This window comes from Triturus cristatus, chromosome 5_2 (assembly GCF_964204655.1).
Source record: "Triturus cristatus chromosome 5_2, aTriCri1.1, whole genome shotgun sequence".
Taxonomy (NCBI): domain Eukaryota; kingdom Metazoa; phylum Chordata; class Amphibia; order Caudata; family Salamandridae; genus Triturus; species Triturus cristatus.
This window is the reverse complement of record NC_140588.1, coordinates 711,748,496-711,770,416: the sequence shown is the minus strand read 5'-3', so window position 1 is coordinate 711,770,416 and position 21,921 is coordinate 711,748,496. Positions and strand designations below refer to the sequence as shown.

The following is a 21,921-nucleotide window of genomic DNA, read 5'->3' as shown; positions in this document are numbered from 1 at the left end:
GCACATCATCTGATATATTCAGAGTTCCAAGAAGTGGTTCAACTGACATTGTTTATGTTCAAATAATGCAAAATAACGTTATAAATAATGATCTCAAGAACAATCCTGCAAATGCCAACACGTGTTTCACAGATATTCTTCCGCTTCTTCAGGGCTGCAGAAAACACAATCCTAAAATACAAAAAATTAATCTTCATCAAACGAAAAGTTCTTATGTACACAATATAACATATCCAAGTGAGATTTAGCCTGCTGTCAGATTTCCATGACAGTGATTTTAAATAAAAATGCTACAGAGACACATTGATTCTGATTAATACAATCCGTAGGTCTAGATACAAATGAGTATGACCATAATAATATAAATGGTGAGTGTACCTCATTACAAAGATGACCAGAGACTCAAAAGACCATAGTCAAACCATTGGTGCAGAGGTGAATGGTACACAGAAATTATTTAAGACAGAATCAGGACACTGTAAAGATGATAGTCCCACTGTAAAACTTTAATTATTCTCTTTTCAAAATAACTCCATAATCATCATACCACATGTGGAGATGTGCAAATCATTCACTACGTCGAAAATTAAATCACAGTCATGGATATTCATCTATAGAGATAATAAAGAAACCACAAGAAAAATATCACACAGTTCCTTCCTTAGTGGTATTCAAATGAGATTGCATATTAAAAAAGTCCTTGCTTACCGAGGAAAAATACTCATTCTTGCGCCGTCATGGTAACCATTCCCTATTACATTCTTGGCAAATGCATCGTATCCATTCATTTCCGAAATGGACTGAAATAATAAACATATATGGACAAAATGTTATATATATATATATATATATATATATATATATATATATATATATATATATATATCTCAACCCCATTTATATATCACCACAGATGATTTAGTCTCTACATTTGCTGTAATGAGAATTATCAATCCACTCACTCGTGTAACACAGATCTATAACATATTAAGATGTACTACATTACTAGACAAACTAACTTAAATACAAACTAAAAACATATTAAGCTTTAGATTACAGCTTTCCCAATCTTAATATCACTTGACTCAAACTCATGCACACACAAAGTCATCATAAATATTACCAAATCTCTTCTCCAGACAACTTCTTCATTTCTGACAGCAATCCATACTAAACTAAAACACAGTGTTAACTGACCACACCGTCTTAAAGTAAACATACCTCGACTCAAGCTTCTTGGACTTGGAAACTTCTCAGGTTATACATTTCGCTAAAGTTAGCACAGATGGCATTAAAAAACCTCACTTACGACATGGCTGCAATTCAAAGGGTTCAAATAGTTAAGTACCCCACTCACACTCTAGGCCTTATATTAAACCCTATTTTCACCAACATAAGCGGAGGAGGAAACTTCATCCTACAAGAACTGACAGTCTTCCTTAATCGTTCACTAAACAGTGGAAAGGTACCTCGGACATGAACATTTGCAGTGGTGAAACCCCTTCTATAAAAAAACACAGCTGACCCACTATTGATAGATCACTATCTCACTCCTCCCCGGGGTAAGTAAGATCCTGTAAAAACATGTCAACAAACATCTTTTCACCTTCCTGGAAACACATGACATCCTGAACCTTCCACAAACAGGGTTCAAACCTGGTAGCAGTACCAAGACTGCCCTCTTAGCTGCAATTGAAGAGCTGAGGGTTCTCCTCAATCAGGGCGGTTCAGCAGCAATGATCCTCGTTAACCTAAGTGCAGCCTTCCACACTTTGTCACATCCAGTCTTATTCCAAAGATCAAAGCAGGCTAGAATAGGCAGTATCGCCCTTAAATGCCTATCTAACTTTCTGGACCTGAAAAGTTTCCAAGTCCAAGAAGCTTCCTCAAGCTTCTCAACCTATGGTTTAAAATGCAGAGTGCCCCAGGGATCATCGTTGAGTCCAACTTTTTTTTAACCTCTAGGTGCGTCCACTGTCAGATATAGTACTGAGCCATGGGTTTGCACTAGTCTCTACGCAGAAGACACACAACTTGCCATCTCATTGTCTGCAGACCACAAGTATACCTCCTTCCAAATAAATGCATTCCTTAATCATGTCATCAATTGGATGTCAGACAGCTGTTGAACAGAGAGAAAACTGAGTTCCTCATTGTAGGAAACAGGCCCTCCCTGTGAAATGAGCTCACCTGGTCAGTCAACTTAGGGCCCCTCCTTACCCCTGCACCGGCAGTCAAGCGCCTAGGGTTTTGGATAGACGAGAGACTATCCATGGAAATCCTGGTCAAGAGTTAGCGGCCTGCTGCTTTGGACTTCTCCGTACCTTAAGAAAAATACTAAGATGGTTTGCCTCATCTGCATGTAGAGTGGTAGTGCAGGGCTTAATAAATTAATGCTTGGATTATGGGAATTCCCTGTGGATGTCCCAAATATGTAACCAACCATCTTCAAGTAGTACAGAATTCAGCAGCGGGTATACTTCTTAATATTCCTAAACGAACATTGGTGGTTCCCGCTCCGGCAGCACTTCATTGGCTGCCAATCCAAAAGAGGATACAATTTGAATCTGTCTGTTTAGTACAGTGCCATACACAACAAAGGCCCCCGGCTCATCCAACGGCTTGTAACCCTGTATGTGCCAAAGCAAATCTTGCATTCGGAAGGTCAAAAGCTACTCCTTGTCCAAAGGTCAAGAAAGCAAGGGGAAGGGGGAATTCCTTTGCATTTCTGGCTTCCAAACTTTGCAACACACTCCCTGATGACATTAGGCTTGAGAATTTGGAAGTCTGCTTCAGGAAGCAACTCAAAACTCATCTACTCTACCATTCAGCAGGCGTATAACACCTAGAGCAGTGGTCTTCCTGCTCTGGGAGGCCCGTTGGGTAGCCATGCACTATATAAATCCCAAGAATAGACTTGAATAGCATGACTCTTCTCCACTACTTAGACTTTACCTTCAATGACCAAAAGACTCACCGGACTCCACTTAACTGTCATAGGTGCAGCATTTGAAATGATCTGTGTTATTGTTTTTCCTCCTCCTCAGAGGATCATGGATGTCTGGGAGATGATTCATAGTTTTCTGACTCGAGTGCATCTCCCTGTCCCTCAGACCTTATGTTTGTTTAACCTCATAGCCTCGTGCTAGTTTCACAGTCCAGATGGTAGATGAAGGCCCTGCAGTGGTACCTGCAATGGTAGTGACATTGTCAAGTGAACCTCTCGGCGCAGGTGCTTAGGATGCAAGTAGGGTCACCCAGACCTGCACTGGTGGATGGAATCCTCCAATCTAGAAGTACATTGTCTGTACAACCCTTTTCAAGTGCAGGCTACCGGGATTACAAACCTCTCCTTGATGGACTGGAGAGAACATCTGGTTGACATGACAACGCTGGGCCTTTTGTCTACATCCATGCATCAATTTCATCTGTTACTGCTACAGGTGGCTCACCTTTGCATGAAGACATTTCTTCCTTATGCACCAGAGTGTACCATTCAGATGCTGCTAGTCAACAGTACTGCTGACCATTATATATCAACAGACCAGGCGGTTTGGGTTTGTGAACTTGATGGGGTTTGACTGTGGCAGTGGGTGCAGTGAAGGGGGATTTTCTGCGTAATAACCCATCAGAGAGGGTCTCTCAACTGGGGAGAGAATGCTCTGTTATCTCTCATTGGTTGACCTGATACAGTTTTGGGATCAATGATCCAGAACAACACCTGGAAATATGCTTTCTAGACCCCCCCAGGATAGTTGTATTGCAACCACTCTGCACCTGTTCAGGCTCATTTATTTGTGGTTAAAGAAGAAGGCACTGCAGTGTAATCCATCTCCAGAATGGGGCTGATTCCAAAATGGCTGAACTCTTCTTAGTGTAGGGAGAGGAGGTGTTAATCTACTCCGGAGGCACCTTGGTGTGGATGGGGGTCTGCTGAGCAGAATTGTCTGCATATAATGCATTTTAATGTGATCGATCAATATCTTCACGTTCTTTTTTGCACCAGGAAGCGGTGGCAAGATTACTGTCCAAGTGAAATCTACACTAAGCTATAACAGATGGTCAGTGAAATGTTTGGAAGACTTACTTGCAGGGTTTCTTTCCTGAACTAGCTCTCCCATTTTGGGGAGCAACCCTTCAGCAGCTTTAGTAACTTTAGGCCAGATGTACATCAAACTTGTCACCAAATGCTGGTCGTAATTTGCTGGCAGTATTTTTGTGACCAGTGTGGTAATTTGTGAAGCAACCTATGTACGAATAGGTTGTTTTGCTAATTACCAATTCGTGGTGGGTCGCAATTCACCTACCTCAGGAATATTAATGTGGTAGATTACCAATTGTGACCCATTTGGAAACCCAGCCTTCACAGGGATGGTGCCCTGCTGAGGTCAGGAGACCACCATGCATGTGATTGCTTTTAAATAAAGCATTTGTTTTTCTTTAAATGCAACCCTTTTTTACTGAAAGGAAAACGGGTTGCATTTAAACAAAAAAATTAAGTGTCATTTTTATTTTACACTGCCTACATTCATATAGAGGAACAGGTCCCTTGGGAACCCCCACCCATTTGCTAGCGGGTTACCATCTCCTGTGTTAGTAAAATATGAATGTTTTGTTACCACATTTTGGTTGCAAAACAATAATCCATACCACTGCAATTCATGATTTGGAAGGTGAGCCCCAAACACGCCCATTCCAAATCCCGAATCGGTATTGTGGTCGTAAACCTGGATTGCAATTTGTTAACAAGATACTGAATTGGTGTTTGTACATTTAAATAGGCATTTTTTAGGTCGCATACAGCCCGATTCTGTGAATCGGCCAGTTGGCGACCTCAAAAGTGTTTTGTACATCTAGCCTTTAATCTTTGTTGGTGGCAGAGCCGGAATTCTTCACTTTGGATACCTTAGTTCTAGTTTCTTGAACATTCTGTAACGGATTGACTCAGGACACTGCATCAGTTGTTTTCAACTCTGCCACATTTCCAGGGACATCAAGATCCGGCATATACATTGGTGCACCAAATAGTGGTTCCTGTGGGATCCTATCACCTAATACTCCTATATGTAAATTATTGAGTGCTCTTTGAACCCTGTAAAGGATATGTAGTCAGGTCAATCGGAATCAAATACCCTAGCAGTTAAGGCTTGTTTGAACATACTGTTAGCTGACATAGCATCAATGAATGCCTAACCGCAGAATGCAGGACCATTGCCTGAATTAAAGTTATGAACTGCTCCTAATGCTACCAGGCACTGCAAGTCTTTTATGATCACTCAAACTTGGGAGTTTTTTGTGTCCAAACCCAAAGGAATGTATCTAATGAATTGACCGCAACCTATATATAGTTATATTGATTAACACTCGGGAGTTTCCCGATATGGTTGAGAAAAATTAATCCAAAGGGTTTAATGGATATAGTCGGGGTGTGGAAGTTATGTGCTGGCCTTACAACTATTATATTTGTTGACAGGCACTGCATTGCTCCACATATGTTTTCAGCATACATTGGTAAATACGGCCACCAGTATTGATGTTGTAACTTTCCCATGGTAGCACTGATGCCAGCATGAACCGAAGTTATTGCCTCATGAGCTGCTCTAATTAGAGCTTACCTGGTTCGTCTCGTAGGAATGTGACCATTTCTGACCCCTGGTATGAAAAACATAGGAACATTATCTTCAGTGAGGGTCTAAGAATACTTGTAGGGAAAACCTTTGGGAGGCTTTTCTCCTTTCAGTTTCCCTTGTATTGCTGCTAAAATATCTGCATCCATCTTAGTTTGAGATCGAATTTCAGCAGCTATCTTGAAGATTTATACTGATCTCTTCTTAGATACATTTGCTGCCCAGTTCTCTTTAACTTGGATTCCTTCACTTTTATGGACCATTGTATGCTGCACATGGCCCAAAGAAGCTTGTCCAGTAGAACAGCTACTTTTCCATGTTGATTTCCCCTTTGAGTCATTACAAGGTTCAGTGTTATAAATCTGCACTACAGCCTTGCACACAGAACGCTGAATCTGGCACAGTTAGTGTAGGAACGGACAGATCTGCCTTTTGAAGAGCAAGTAACAGGGCATTTATTTCTGCTATCTGTGCAGTGGGATCACCCAACATTTGAGAATATGCCTAGTGCCTTGAAGTCACGTTTGTGAAAAATTCCCTGCACTGCAGCACAAGCTGTGGAGTACTTCTGTTTAGTGTCATCCACAGGCTGTGTAGAACGTTCTGTTATTCTCATTTATGGGCAAAACATTCTGAGTTTGTGGAATATTTTGTGCATATTGCAAAAATTATTTTGGGTGAAGTAGTATTACAATTTTGCACCAGAAGCATTTAAAGAAGAAATCCATTGCACCCAAATCGGGTGTAGAGCAAATGCATTATGAAAACTAAAGTTAGTCGCTGCTTTTGCTGTAGGTATGGGAGAAACTATAATGATTTGTTTCCTCTGTTCTAGAGGACATTCCTACAGTACAGCAGTCTGTACGGCAATTAAAATGTTCTCAGTAGAGGTAATTAGTTCCTCAACAGAGGAATAAAGATATGATCTGTATGCTATGGGAGTTGTCTATCATTCAAATGTGTAACCTGAATTACTAGAAACAACCCTAATTGATAGGTTTTGTTTTTGTTGCCCTCTATCTATAAATATTAAGTTTCTGGGACGTTTGCTTGCAGTCCACGCAGAATAGCTGTGTGTGCTTCATTCAATTCTTTGAATAGAATGTTAAACAAATTAATTCATATAATGGCTTAACCTGTTCACCATTATGAGCCAACTAATCCCTGCCAAAGGTAAAACCCCGTCTGGATTTGTATCTTCAGTAGTGAGTTTGGAGGTTGGAAAGTAGCTCACTTTTGTAGGATGTCAAGTGCTAATCCCTTACCTCGCTAATGACTCTTATTTTAGAAAAATCATAGTGATATATGTAATGTTAGATATAACATTTATTTCATAATAGTAACGGTCTACAAATGTTACTATCCCGTCCACCCTAGCTATGTGTTCCGTTAGCTCGTCATCTGTAACATATATATTTAAAAAATGATGGTGTGCTGCTTGTGGGTTAAGAGACCGCTGGTGGTGCTCGTGTGCTGTGCTATGCCAAGTGCTGAAAAACTTCAAAAGTAGCGGTCTCCATCTGTCAAATGACAAAGGCGTGCAAGCGCCAAAACGCATTGATGTTGGCCTTTTTTTCCTAAGCAATAAACACGCAATATCTACACCTTCTTGGACTGCCATAGGGGTATAAGAACAGCCCTGGGCTTTTCGCTGCAAAAATATTGGAACTCTTACAAGAAGATAGTGATGAGAGAGAGATGTATATCTTCTGGATCTTCTTATATTCCTATATTTTTTAATTTACCTAGTATAAAGAAGCCGCCTTCTGTGCTGATTAGAGTCTTAAAATATCACCACAGATAGAAGGCTTTAGCGGATCCAAAGTTGTAGACTCTGAGCTACATTATGTTTTGGTGATTTGTGCATTAATCCATTCTACACATTTGTCACTCAGTAAGAGTGATGTATTGCAGACATTGTCAGGACAGATTAGAAGCTACATACAGCTGATAGGAAATGTAAATTGGAGCATGATCTGAAATACCTATCAGTTCAGTGGCTGCGATATTGACTTTACTACAGAATCACAGAGAGCAGACAGTTTATTAAAGCCTGATTAATATGTGCAAAAAAGAGTAGAAAGTATGATTTTGCTTGCCAAGTACAGTAAAAAATAGATTACATCTATACTAGGCTTTCATTTTCCTAAATTGTATTTACATTTTTATTTAAGCATTTTCATGTATTTTATTTTTGATTAAGTAATTGTAAACACTGCAGTATAGAATAATGGCATTTAACATGCAACATATTGAAGAATCTCATGATTTAGGCTACAAGGCTTTCACCATATAAATTCCCTAAAATGCTGAGATTCAGTTATTAGGTTACAGAATAAATTAAATGATTGCAGATATGTCTCAAATGTTGCTTTCTGGTTGAGATTACAATTCCAGACGGGGCACAGTAGATTGCTTGAAGGGGGTTATGGTATCCTGCAGAAATGAAGTGCCATCACAAATCCCCTCCAGTCCACTACTTCTTCTGGAAATCTCTCATCCATCCTAACATAAAATTATCTATCTAGATTTTATTACAGTGTTGATGATTTTCACTCTGTGTACTAGCAGTTCCATACCAACATTAATATTGAATTATCAGGCAGTTGATCATTTATTTTTGATGGCTGGCTGGCTCTATACTACTTTCCCTCAGAAAGGCATTTCACATTGCTAGTCCTGATGCTTATTTATTCCACTGTGTCAGTTGAATACTTTTACCCCAGTCCTAGTGCAACAGGTCTGTCCTGAAAAATGGAAACATCAGCAAGGTCAAGTTTAGAAAATGGCTGAGGGCAATAAAACTTAACTATTTTTGCTTCTCACTTAAGAGGCAGTAGATCCTTTGGGTTCTGCATGTACCCATAGCTGACTTTCCAAAAACATTTCAAATAAAATAAAACTTTGATAGTGCTAAGTTTGTTTTGGTGTTACTTATGCGCAAATAAGAGTAATTTGAAAAGAACACCGTTAGATTGATGGAAATCTAAATATGGCTATTTAGTAAAAAAAAAAAAAGGAATCTAAAATGAAAATTGGAGAAACATTAACCTTAGCTATTTTTCAACCCACAGTTATTAGTTTCTCCCCATGATGTACATTTTTTTTATTAAAAAGCCGAATTATTCTATGAACAAAACGAAGATATGATCATTGCACAATGATTATTTGTGTCCATTCCTCATCTAAATATTCACTTTTCTTTTGTGTCTCCAGATGACTTAAAGAACGAAACGTTTAAGCCAGATCCCAAGCTATTGGACCATGGACAGTCAAACCCTGAGGATAGTGATATGTACAGCACTAGAAGCTGAGCCATTGTGCTGGATCCTAACCGAATGAATGGAAAAACATAATTAATGAAGTGTTAAAGATGGAGTGGATGGAATTATGCAGTGTGTATACTGAATATGTATATTAAAAAATCATTGAGACCTGTTGCAAAATGTCTACATGATCGCTCATTCTTTTTCTGTCTGCTGAAAATGTGTTCTAATAAGATCTAATTTAACACAAGCAATTTTGATTTATCTTTGTAGCATATGATAGTATTTAATATATGGTGTTGGTACAATATTTGGTTGTTGAACATATTTAAAGTAGTCAGCATGAGGTTTTTCTTAAGGATGCTTTTATTCCTCTTATGTTTTCTGTTTGGTAGTATTTGAGAATATCAGGATAAGTAGAAGGTCTTTGTATTCTGTGTTACAAATACGGTGCACACATATGCATTCTTTGCTTTTAGCCTTATGTTTATCACTTAAATAGGTGCCTCTCTTTGTATACAAATGCTATATTTTGAATACCCTATTGCCAAAGTAATACAATGGTTTTAAAAACTACAACTTGTGCTATGGTATCTTTTAATGACTGACTCGTTAATAATTTTAACTATGATGAACGACTTTCTCTGAAATGCTTATTTAATATTGCCCTTGATTTAGTCTATTAAGATGGCTAGATGCTAGATTTCAAATTTAATTAACCCATTATATAGTTAGGAAATTCTAATTGCAAGATTCAGTGATGTCACCAGCCTTTGGACAGCGTAACATGCTGTTGCTAACTTAGAACAGTTGAGCATGCCATATACTGCTAGTCTATATTTTCCATGCCAGTGGTATTTCAGTCTTTGTTAATTTGACTGATTTTTCTTTTCTCTGATTTTTATGCAAACCTTGTTGTAATTTATGGATTCAAAAAAGTACTTGTTATGTCCTCTACGTTAGTTTATTTTTGGGGATTAAGTGCTATAGGTTCCAACTATGAAAGTATGGAACTTTGGAACTATATAGTGTGTTAGTGCACCATGGGTGTACAAATAAGTTATACGCTTCTAAATACTGACATTCATTATGAGCATTTGCTGTCCCATTTTACAACAGATTTATGGTGAATAATTGATCCAATCAAGAATAGGAAAAGAATACAGTTCTGTATCATTCCAAATCTGGTACATAAAATATTACAGCCTGCAGTCAATATGGTTAAATCAACTATGTTGGAGTTTCAAATTTATGCGTGGATCTCTCAGGCAGTATATATTTTAAAGTATTTGAAAAAGAATGGACCTGATAAATATCAATAAAAGCTGAATAAGACCTCATAGTCTTAAATACTCTACATAAGATCAACCTATTATCTAGACATTATTTGCCACTTCAACAACCCGACTCTGCCACCCACAGTCATGTAGAGTTTAAACATCTACAGCCATGAACAGCCAGAATACCATCCTGAATATTGGCGACATCGGAGACAGCATAAACTTCAACTTGACATTCCTTCCCTGAGCTAAACCTCAATGGTTTGTACTTAAGCCTCTGAATATTGTCAGCCTGAACAGTGTCAAATTCTATAAGGATAACTATGCTGAAGATGATACCTTTCCATCTGATAATATAAAATCCCTCCGCAAAGCATCCTCCAATTAGAGACTGTTATAACTTCTCAAGTAGAAAGCACTTTATAACCTCCATCGTAAAAAATAAAATAAAAGCTGTATTGTTTCTCCTCTTGAAAAGAATCTCAGCTTAGTCCTGAAGATCTGCTGATGAGACACCAGTAGCACTGCAGATCTGCTGATGAGATGCCACTAGCACAGCAGTCACTAGTATACACCATATATACCAATTTGTATTTCCTTCTGCAATCATACTTGTATAGTTTGAATCCCAGATGCAGCACAAAAGCCACAACCATCCAAGTTGTTGATAATACCCTAAAGGTGATTGGTTCGTCTCCTCTCACATTCAAGGTGTGGCTATTGTGTTCACATGCTTGAATGGTAACACAATGTGAATCTCATGTAGACAGCGGTGCGTCCACATGGAGCCTTGCAAATTGTTACCCGATATTCCGTTGCAGCCTTCCCCATAATCTTTCATCCACCAATATGCTGCCAATACTCAAGTATATCTGGAAGTGTCAGCAGCATATAACATCTAAGATCATGTCTCAGCACAATAGCAATGGATTTCCTCCAGTTTTGAAGCCTACTATTTAGGAATTTGTCATGTTATGTAGCAAAGAATGTCTCTGGAAGGCTGCCCCCCCTCCACCCCCCCCCAACTGTCATTGTGCACAGAGAACTCAGGCAGCCCTATGTTGACACCTCTCTCCAGAGAAGACACACAACACTAAAAGTACAATACTTACCTAACTCCCACCTTTCAAGCAACAGTAAGATCCCTAATTCTTGCACATGTATGTGATGAGACTGACTTTTTTACAGGTCTATCTAGCACCACACTCTCACAACTAAAGACATTTTGTTGCAGGCATGCTGTTGCATGTCTGATGATTGCATTGGTCTTTACGAGTCCCATATCAAATGCAACAATTCACTGGGCTTCACTTCGAGTTTTTGGAACATTTGCTTATAAAACTTGTCACCAGCCATGCGTTTTCTACAAGAACAAACTTCACAAAGGGAGTATTAGCACGCACCTGAAACGACGTGGCTTGAACCCAAACAAGATGGCTGCCTAGTCTTGTTGCTCTGCTGCCAGAGATGGAGTAAATAATAATGTTCTAATCTGCCTTTCTCTCGCCAATGGGAAGCGGTCATGCTGGCTGACACATTGTAGGAACAAACGTTGTCAGAGATTGCCTACTGTGGTGCTTTTCCCACACAGCAGGAGACCAGTCGCACAGCCTTGGTATCAAACTGAAAACAAGATGGCGCCCACCTGACACCGCGACTGACCGTCGCCTCCGGAAAATTGATCACAGCCTCAGCTACTCCTGCGCCAGTAACGGATACCATGACTTACCCCACAGCCTGAAGGACTCCGAATGTCTTGCTGGAACCAGATGCCTGACAGTGTTTGGTGTCTCTTTCTTGGCTGCGTGTGACCAGCAGCACCGCCTTGTAGATCAGTTCAAATAAGATGGCTCCTGCCTGATGCTGTGACTGATTGATGCCACTAGAAAATCGGTTGCACCCGTGCTGATACTGCTCCACGAACAGGCAACATAGCTTATTCCTGAAGGACCTCGACCATCTCTCTGATATCAGAGATCCGAGGAGAGCGGTTTATTTCTACATAAATGCGGTAAGCACCTGTATAATCCCTTAACATATGTGTGCGAAAGGTTTCCTCTAAGTACTTTTAGGTCCAAGAGGAGGGGAAAGAAACAAGTGAAGAAAGAGAACCTCTTATCTGACCTATCTTATTTGTACAGTATTAATCACTTATGTGTAACAAAAACCCCAGAATGCAAAATTACTTTAAAAAAAGAAAATAATAAAAAAAATGAAAATGTTTTTGAAGATATAAATAGCAGAACATTCATATATGTTCTATTAGCATATAATTTGTATATAGATCATACATTTCTACACACAATGTTTCCACATTAGTTGAATTTCATAAATGCTTGTGGATTTAGAAGGCAAAACAGTTTAAACAAACCTGTGGAAAAGAGACCCCGAAGGAAAATAAGAAAAAACCGTCACATCAACATTCTCACCTATCAGTCACTCTTACATACCATCAGACATTCTACATAGGGTAAAGAAAAAATTGATTTCTTATTAAAACCACAAACCAACTCTGGCATGAGATCCTACTCAAGTTCTGATTCAAAAAATTTTTTATATATAAATTTTGAATAGTTCTTGCTAAGTCCTGAGATACTAGGATCTTTATCGTCTGAACGGCGAAAGAATAGGGGTTCTCTGTATTTTTTGGCGTAGCCTCTGATTTCCAAACACCTGATCCGTATTCCAACTGGTGCAGTAAACACGAAAATATTCTAGAGATTTGACTCCTCTAAAGAATAAGTAGGCGTCAAGAGTTGTATATCCTGATATATTAGGCCATTAGTCATTCCTACGTTCTATTTTTTCCAAGACACGCAGCGTACCCCTTTGAGGACTCATGCACTTAAATAATTTGGATGGAATTGATACAAACATTATTCTTTCGCCGTTCAGACGATAAAGATACCTTTAAAAATACACTGGTCCTGAAGAAGGAGACGTGAAATTTGTATACAGTCTCCGAAACGTACGTAGACCGGGAGTACCAACCATACATCTGGGAGATCCACAGAAGAATTCAATCTCAACGTCCTGATCCTAGTATCTCAGGACTTAGCAAGAACTATTCAAAATTTATATATAATCAGAACTTGAGTAGGATCTCATGCCAGAGTGGGTTTGTGGTTTTAATAAGAAATCAATTTTTTCTTTACCCTATGTAGAATGTCTGATTGTATGTAAGAGTGATTGATAGGTGAGAATGTTGATGTGACGGTTTTTTCTTATTTTCCTTCGGGATCTCTTTTCCACAGGTTTTTTTAAACTGTTTTGCCTTCTAAATCCACAAGCATTTATGAAATTCAACTAATGTGGAAACGTGTGTAGAAATGTATGATCTATATACAAATTATATGCTAATAGAACATATATGAATGTTCTGCTATTTATATCTGTAAAAAAAGAAAATAATAAAAAAAATGAAAATGTTTTTGAAGTAATTTTGCATTCTGGGGTTTTTGTTTTTCAGTGATTAATACTGTACAAATAAGATAGGTCAGATAAGAGGTTCTCTTTCTTCACTTAATCCCATTAACATACACTTCTCAGCTCATCACGTATATCACTGCCAAGTTTAATTCCCAAATACAGTCTTTCTACTAATGCCAATTTATATGGCATTACTGACCATATTGTAAGCGCATAAGATAACGGACAGCTGTCTACAGATAGCTGCCTTAACCTTAAAAGTGGAACTCAACAAATCACTGCAGATCATTGACATGCCTAATCACCAAAAAAGGATGGCTTGTATGAAATACAGTTCGACAGCATAATCAAGAACAGTTCCTAAACACTGTGTTCGAGGCATGTGAGCTGTAGATCTCATGCTTATGCATAGATCGCCATCTAGTATTGGGTCCAGATGTTTGCACTTTGTTTTTCTTGAAAGAAGTCCTCCTAGTCACGAGGTAGTGACTCTTCCTTTCGGTGATGGTGCGCATGGTCATCGGCTCCATCTTCAGATTGTTTTTTCCCGCCATTGGGTTCGGATGTGACCCGATGCGCTCCGGTTCGATGCCGATCCTTCGGTTTCCCTCAGTGCGTACAACACTCAACCTCAACGGTATTGTTTTCGATCGCGTTAGCCATTCTTTGCGAATCGTGTTCTTACAATAAACTCTTTTTGATTTAGAGAGCTTGTGGTAGGCCATTGGACATAGCCCCCATTTCGACTCGCAGTCGATGGAAAGAACTCCTTTTAAATTCTGTCCTCTGTGCCACGTGAAATATCCGCGCACCGATTCACACGAGGTGTGCAACCTGGGTCTGTCACCGGAACACAGTGAACAGGACTGCGACGCGTACCGAGCTTTCCGCTCCAAAAAACTCTTCGTGACCGTCGACCATTCCGGACCACTTTGGACCTGAATCGGAGGCAGAGGCCGACAACCCTATCAGAGCCGAAGAGGAGCAAGAACATATCTCCCTCTCAGGTGATGGCTCCGACCAGGATGAAGACATCCCGCGGGGACAACGTAGTGTAAGTACAGGCCCTACCTCACCTCAACTCAACCAAAAAAGAAGGCTCTGGATCAACCCATGCCCTCAGGCCCCGGTCAGCACCGAAACCACGCTTCTGACGCCCCGCCTCCTGGCTCGGCACCGGAGCCTTCCAAAAAATCTTCCGGCTCCGAGAAGCCCTATTCCAAATTGGGCACCGAGCCAAAGCCTTCGGGATCGAAGACCAAGTCCGGCTCCGATCATCACCACTCTGCACCGAAAACCATATCGGATCCGAAAACAGCCCCAAAATCATCTGGACCAAAAATTTCAGAGTCGAAACAGACTGATACACTAAAGTCACCTAAGAAGCATTGTTTTGGTGATTCGCTTGAAAAAACGGACCCAAAACAGAACATTTTGGTCATACATCCAAAAACTGGCCACATTACTACCAAAGTGACTTTATAAAGAGGGACTACTACTGAAGAGGAATGCCACATTTCATTAAAGTAGAGAACTGTTGGGACAAACCCTTCCCCTCTTCCTCCTTTACCTCAGTTTCTGTCTGTGCCAGCTTCACCTGAGCACTCCAACATATATACCTGACGATCAGGCTGATGGGGACAGGGATGATACTAATGATGATAATCAGTCGGGACCTACAGATAAGTGGGATGACTATAACACTGACTTGCCCACAGACAATGACCCTGACCTATATCCTACCAGGCACTCTCCACCAGATGACAGCATAGGATCTATTGAATTACTAGGCAGGCCTGCCAATTACCATGGGGGCCCAACTGCATAAAGAATCCCTTGAAGAGGATTTCCTCTTTGAAACATTAAACAGCACACAACAATCCACACATATGTTGCTCATGCTTAAGGGAATGACCAGACATGTACACTATATATTTAAGGATCTGGTCAGGGCATGTATCCTTACCCTCAGGGTGGAAAAAAAAAATACAAACCTGCACCATCTGATCCAGTCTACATAAGAGGACAATTACCCTTGGATTGATTAATTGTTTCTAATGCACGCAAAAGGGCAAACTCCCAGACTACTGGAGACGCACCACCCCCAGATTAAGAGTCAAAGCTCCTTGACGCTTCAGGGAAAAGAATAGCCTCCCAGGCAGCTAACTTCTGGCGCATATCTAACACGCAAGCGCTGCTAGCCAGATATGACTGTGCGCATTGGGATGAATGGAACAACTTCTACAATTCTTACCCCAAGAACATAAATCTAAAGCGCAAGACCTGGTACGTGAGGGACAACTAATTTCCAACAGTCAAATTAGGTGCTCCCTAGATGCGGCTGATACATCTGCCAGAGCGGTGAACACTACTGTCCTCTTAAGAAGGCACGCATGGTTACGCATATTCGGGGTTTAAACCGGAGGTTCAGACCTCTATATTGAACACACTATTCGATAAGGAACACCTGTTTGGGAAAGTGGTAGAAAAAAATGAAGAAAGAAACCGAAGTGGCTAAATCAATGGGAGCCCTTCAGTCTCCACAAGGCCGAGGCTTCTTTTGGCGATTCTTTTATCGAGCAGGGTCCAAAACCACTTCCTCGGACACTACATCCACCTATAAGGGTAATAACCAACCCTCAGGTTCCAAAACTTACTTCAGAGGTAGTTATAGAGGAAACAATGGCAAGGGCAGAAGTAGAGGTTCCAACATACGCACCTCTCCCTCCAATACAAAACAGTGCCTTGCCCATAGTTCCCCCCGACCCCTTAACACCTGTGGGGGGAAGACTGTCACAATTTCTACCAAAGTGGCAGTCAATAACAACAGACAAGCGGGTTCCCCAAATTATCCATTCTGGTTACTGCCTGGAGTTCATCAACACTCCTCCAAACATTCTCCCAAAGTCGCACAAACTTTCACCGGATCACCTACACCTTCTCAAACAAGAGGTACAATCACTGCTTCTAAAACAAGCTATAGAGCCCGTACCACCACAACATCAGGGGTCGGGTGTTTACTACTTTTACTTCCTAATTCCCAAAAAGGACCGTTCCCTCAGACCAATATTAGATCTCAGAGAACTAAATCTTTACATACAGTCAGAACATTTCCACATGGTAACACTTCAACAGGTTCGACCCCTTTTGCAAAAGGGTGACTTTCTTTCTACTCTAGACTTAAAAGACTCCTACTTTCATATTGCAATCCATCCGGCTCAACGCAAATTTCTCAGGTTCGTGGTAGCAGGTCACCACTCTCAATTCAAGGTGCTCCCATTTGGAGTCACCACTGCCCCCAGAGTCTTCACAAAGTGTCTGGCGGTGGTAGCTGCGCATCTAAGAAGACAAAGCATACATGTCTTCCCCTATCTGAACCACTGGCTCATCAAAGCCAGCACATACCAACAATGCCGCAACCATACTCTAGTAACAATTCAGTTTTTTCACCAACTAGGTTTTACAGTCAATGTGTTAAAATCACATCTTCAACCAAACAAAATTCAGAACTACCTATGAGCCACTCTGGATACAAGGGCTCTAGCATTTACCAATGCAGCCAGGATTCGAAACATTCAGGTGCTAATTTGCAAATTTCAAACCACTATATCATTTCCAGCTCGAGTGTTTATGCAACTGTTGGGAATGATGGCATCTTGCATCATGATCGTTCCCCATGCCAGACTGCACATGCGTCCACTTCAAGAATGCTTAGCCAGTCAGAACCAGTCACATGGTCTATTAACCGATCTAGTGTTGGTAAGCGGCCGTACTCATCGCTCTCTGCAGTGGTAGAACAAACAAAATTTGTCAAAAGGACGGCCGTTCATAGACTCAGTTCCTCAGACAGTAGTAACAGCGGACGCGTCCCTAACTGGCTCGGGAGCTCATCTTCAACAACACACAGTGCAAGGCCTGTGAAGCCACCAACAAACGTTGCTCCACATTAATCATTTAGAGCTGACGGCAATCTTTCTAGCTCTCAAAGCGTTTAAAGATCACCTCACTGGCAAAGCTGTTTCGGTTCAAACCGACAACATGACCGCTATGTATTACATACAGAAACAGGGTGGGGACACTCTCTCCAACTGTCCCACTTAGCCCAAGACATCTGGAGGTGGTCTATTCACCACAATATCTATCTCCTAGCGAAACACCTCCCAGGAGTCAACAACCAGATTGCAGACCTCAGCAGACAAAGGTATCAAATACACGAATGGGAACTTCACCCTCTAGTTCTCCACCCATACTTCCAAGCTTGGAGAGTCCCTCACATAGATCTGTTCGCAACACCCCAAAACGCAAAATGCACAAACTTCGCCTCCAGGTATCCACACCCGTTGTCCAAAGGCAATGCTCTATGGATGAACTGGTCAGGGATATTTGCTTACACTTTTCCGCCTCTCCCACTCATTCCATCAATGGTTCAAAAACTCAGACAAACATCCCTCACACTAATACTGGTAGCTCCAACATGGGCACTGTAGGACTAGGCCCTTTTTGGCTTATTCCCTAAACGTTTTGCTTTCCTCCTAGACCTTGTTTAGGTCTCGCCTAGCGTTGCAGTGCAAATGCGCTGCTATCGCTTTGCGAGGCATGCAGTATATACTGTAGTGTGGAAGCTTCGTGGAAGCTCCGCCCACTCTCTGCCCATTGGCTTTTTTCTTAAATCCTGCCTTCCGATTGGTTTGAGGCTTGTTAGTCCCTCCTCATTCATCATTTGTATCCTTCCACAGCTATTGGCCCCTGTACTCCTGGCACTATTTTCTTTTAGGTCTTGCCTAGCATTGCAGTGCGAATGTGCTGCCATCGCTTTGCGAGACATGCAGTATATACTGTAGTGTGGAAGCTTCGTGGAAGCTCCGCCCACTCTCTGCCCATTGGCTTTTGTCTTAAATGCTGCCTTCTGATTGGTTTGAGGCTTGTTAGTCCCTCATTCATCGTTTGTATCCTTCCACGGTTATTGGCCCCTTTACTCCTAACACTATTTTCTTCACTGTCTCCCCTCCCCACCACCCTCCCCCTCAGACTGTGACTTCTCAATCCTCCTCTGCCCCCACCCCTCCCCACTCCCGTTCGTGTTTTCTTGCCTGCCGGCACTTCCGTTTTCATCTTTATTATTGCCACCTTGACATATGCGAGTTCAAGATGCGTGCTGTACAAAAACTTCTCATGTTTAATGAACTAGATTTTAATGTTACTCTAAATATAATAAGACTCTAGGCAACATTCGGGGTATGCATGTCAACTGACGCCTCTTAGTTCACAAATGGCATTGTTGTCGGGCGGGAGGAGCGGCAGTGTTTTAACTCATGCTTAAAACAAGCACTTTTAATAACTTCTTCTCAATTCAGTGCTATAATCTTGTGTACTGCGGTGACGCACTAAAGAAATGCACTTTTTTGAATTCTGAAGAGACATTATGGCACATTTATATCATGTTTACTGTATAATTAACATGCCAATCATTTTCACGGCTCGCCCACTGGCTCGTATACGCTTGTCTCGTCTCCGGCTGGCTCTACCTGTTAATTAATATATTGGCTCGCGCACCTCTAACAAAGAGAGATGAATGGATACACAACAGTGAGCCCGTAGATGGTAGAGAAATAGACTGGTGAAGACAAACAGTCAGTCTCCATTGCCTCACGTAAGAATCATCACTTTCAATAACCTGGAAATCTGCCGGCAACTCCCGCATGCCCCAACCGCACAGCAGTGCCTGTAGAAGCGCTGGGATCCCTAGCCTCTCCAGGCGGGCACCTAATTATTTCGGCAGCCTTCACACTCCGGATAAATGAATACATTTTGTTCTGTGCTTTAGTCGCCCCTCTGTGTGCACTGTCTGGTAGATGAAGCTCTGTGTTACTAAACACATTCAGAGAGGTGGTTGTGTACAACCAAACAACAGCCACAATACCCTACGTTTTGAACGTGTAGTTAAATACCTGCTCATCGAGTACCTCATTGGCTGATCATTCCATGGCACTACCAAAATTACATTTGGACACATTTGCTCAACTGTAAAACACTCCCTTCTGTGTGTCATTTAACAACTCGGGGCTTTGGGGTTAGGTAACCTACTTTGGATGCTGTGTAAAAGAGTAAATACAAAAATTAATGCAATGAAACTAAGCAACCAGTACTGTCTAAAACACTGTGAAAACTGACACGCATTCTGGCATTTTGTTTATTAAATGTCGATTTTCTCATTGATGCGAGTAAAGTACTCTTAATATCTTAATGAAATCTGCACACTTTTAACTAATAGCACTGGGTGACCTTTGACAACTAGGCAATGAATACATTTTCATGTACCCCCGAAGCCTCCCTGCCCCCCACCCCCTTGGCAAACTTCATTGCCTCCCAGTGTTTGGGGGATAACCAAGATGCAGGAGAGTGAGTCACATAGTCTAGAAAATGAAAAGGAAGCCGGGATTCGGATATACATGCTCCGATCCCAATCGCGTTGGTTAGTATGTAAGCACTACCTTTATTAATGAGTTTCGCATTAGTAAAGCACCACGGTGTGCATGTGTGGCGACAATTCACCCATGAGGTACGTGCCAAGCAATTGTTGATACAATCCACACTTTGCGTCTTTTTCAATATATTTATTACGAAGTGCAGGACCATTCCAAGGGATTTTGCACAATACATACATTCACTCCAAAAATAAAATGTATAGGTAAAAAACATTGCCATTTACAATGTCAATAGCTAATTGCAAATGCTTGTTCTGACATGGTGTTGCCAACTTAGATGTTTTGGACACTTTGCCACTGCTAAACAGTGTCAAAGTGCAAGTGCTCCCTGTATAAAGTGTAATGGTAATTTGTTGTCCATGATTGGTATGTTTGCCTTACTAGTAAAGTCCCTAGTAAAGTGCACGATGTGTGCCAGGGCTGGTAATGCAAATGCTACTAGTGGGCCTGCAGCACTAATTGTGCCACCCACACAAGTACCGTTAAAAAGGGAACTCAGGCCTGCCATTGCAGTGCCTGCGCGCAGTTTGTTAAACTGCCATGTTGTTCTGGCAAGTGCACTCACTTGCCAGACCTTACCCTTCCCTTTCCAAACACATCAGACACCCCTATGGTAGGTCAAGGGTACCCCCCTGGGCAGGGTGCAGTGCATGTGAAAAGTAGGATATGTACTAAGGTGTGTATCATGTCCTGACAGTGAAATAATCTCCATTTCGTTTTTCACTGTTGAAAGGCCATCTTGCCCATAGGACAGAATGGGAACGCTGTGCAATATGTTTTCCAGCCTATTTTCTCAAAGGCTTAAGATTGAGAGGTGAAGTTTAGTATGTTTGAACTCACAATGTAATAACACATCTTTTTTTGCATTGTGTGTTTAGAAGCCACTCTTTTAGAAGTGGCTGAGTTTTTGTGATCTAACATTTCTGTGTGTCTCTGCCTGGCTGTGGGTTGACTGTCTGGATTTGAAAGCGATAGGATCTGGGGAATGTCTTGACCCAGGGGAGGAGGTGAGACCGCAACAGGCTGACCTGCATCTGGAGTGTAGGGGGAGGAAAAGCCCCTAGAGGTGAAGAGGCCTGGGTTGCTGCTATAAAACTATTGTCCCATCTCCTGCTGAGTGATTGAGAATCCATACCCCCACTAATCAAAGGTAGAAGGTTCACTGGCAGGGAGGCACCCAGAACTGGTTTGAACAGGTGTCAGTGTCCCCTGAACACAAATACTTCAAAGTCATTGAGGGGTATAACTATGAGAGCTGAAGCCCCTGAACTTTGGAGAATGGCTTGATCAAGTGTAAACAAGACTGGAGCTACTTCATGGTCAAGAGGACCTTTGCCAAGGATGAAAAAACTGAAAAGACGGAAGGAGAGGACTGACCCTTGCTGTGTGTTCTGGGGCTGGCCTGCAGCTAGCTGTTTTAACCAAGGAAAGGCTAAAGGGACTTTGCTGTGTGCTGTGTCCCTCTGCTTGAAAGGACTTTGCTGTGCTGTGTCCTGAAGTAACTTAGCCCCAAAGACCCGAGGTGAGCTGGCTCCATGTTGCGTAAACTCGGGAACACAAAAGTTTCCAGGAGAGTCTTAGTGGCACTGTGTGCGCGTGCTTGTTGCAGCCCGAGACCCTCGTAAGGGGTGCCCTGTGATCATGGGCACCTGGAGTCCAAGCGAGTGTGTGTACTTTGTGCAGTGTGAGACCTTCGTGAGGATAGCCTTGTTATCGTGCACCCAGAATCCAAGTGAGTTTCACGACGCTGTGTGTGTGTGCTTTGTACATTGTTAGACCTTCGTGAGGATTGCCTTGTCAACGTGCACCTGGAGTTAAAGTGAGTCTCAGCGAC

At 41.5% G+C, this 21,921-nt stretch overlaps 1 protein-coding gene across 2 annotated transcripts in view; it reads left to right on the top strand.

Moving 5' to 3' along the window:
- APOOL (apolipoprotein O like) overlaps nt 1-9,472 on the top strand; it is a 217,257-nt gene extending 207,785 nt beyond the window's left edge. For both annotated transcript variants that reach the window (XM_085607811.1, XM_085607810.1), the window contains exon 9: nt 8,844-9,472. In XM_085607811.1, the coding sequence (XP_085463937.1) occupies nt 8,844-8,941 (98 nt within the window). In that variant the 3' untranslated portion in view covers nt 8,942-9,472. The remainder of the gene's footprint in view (nt 1-8,843) is intronic.
- The last annotated feature ends 12,449 nt before the right edge of the window (nt 9,473-21,921 follow it).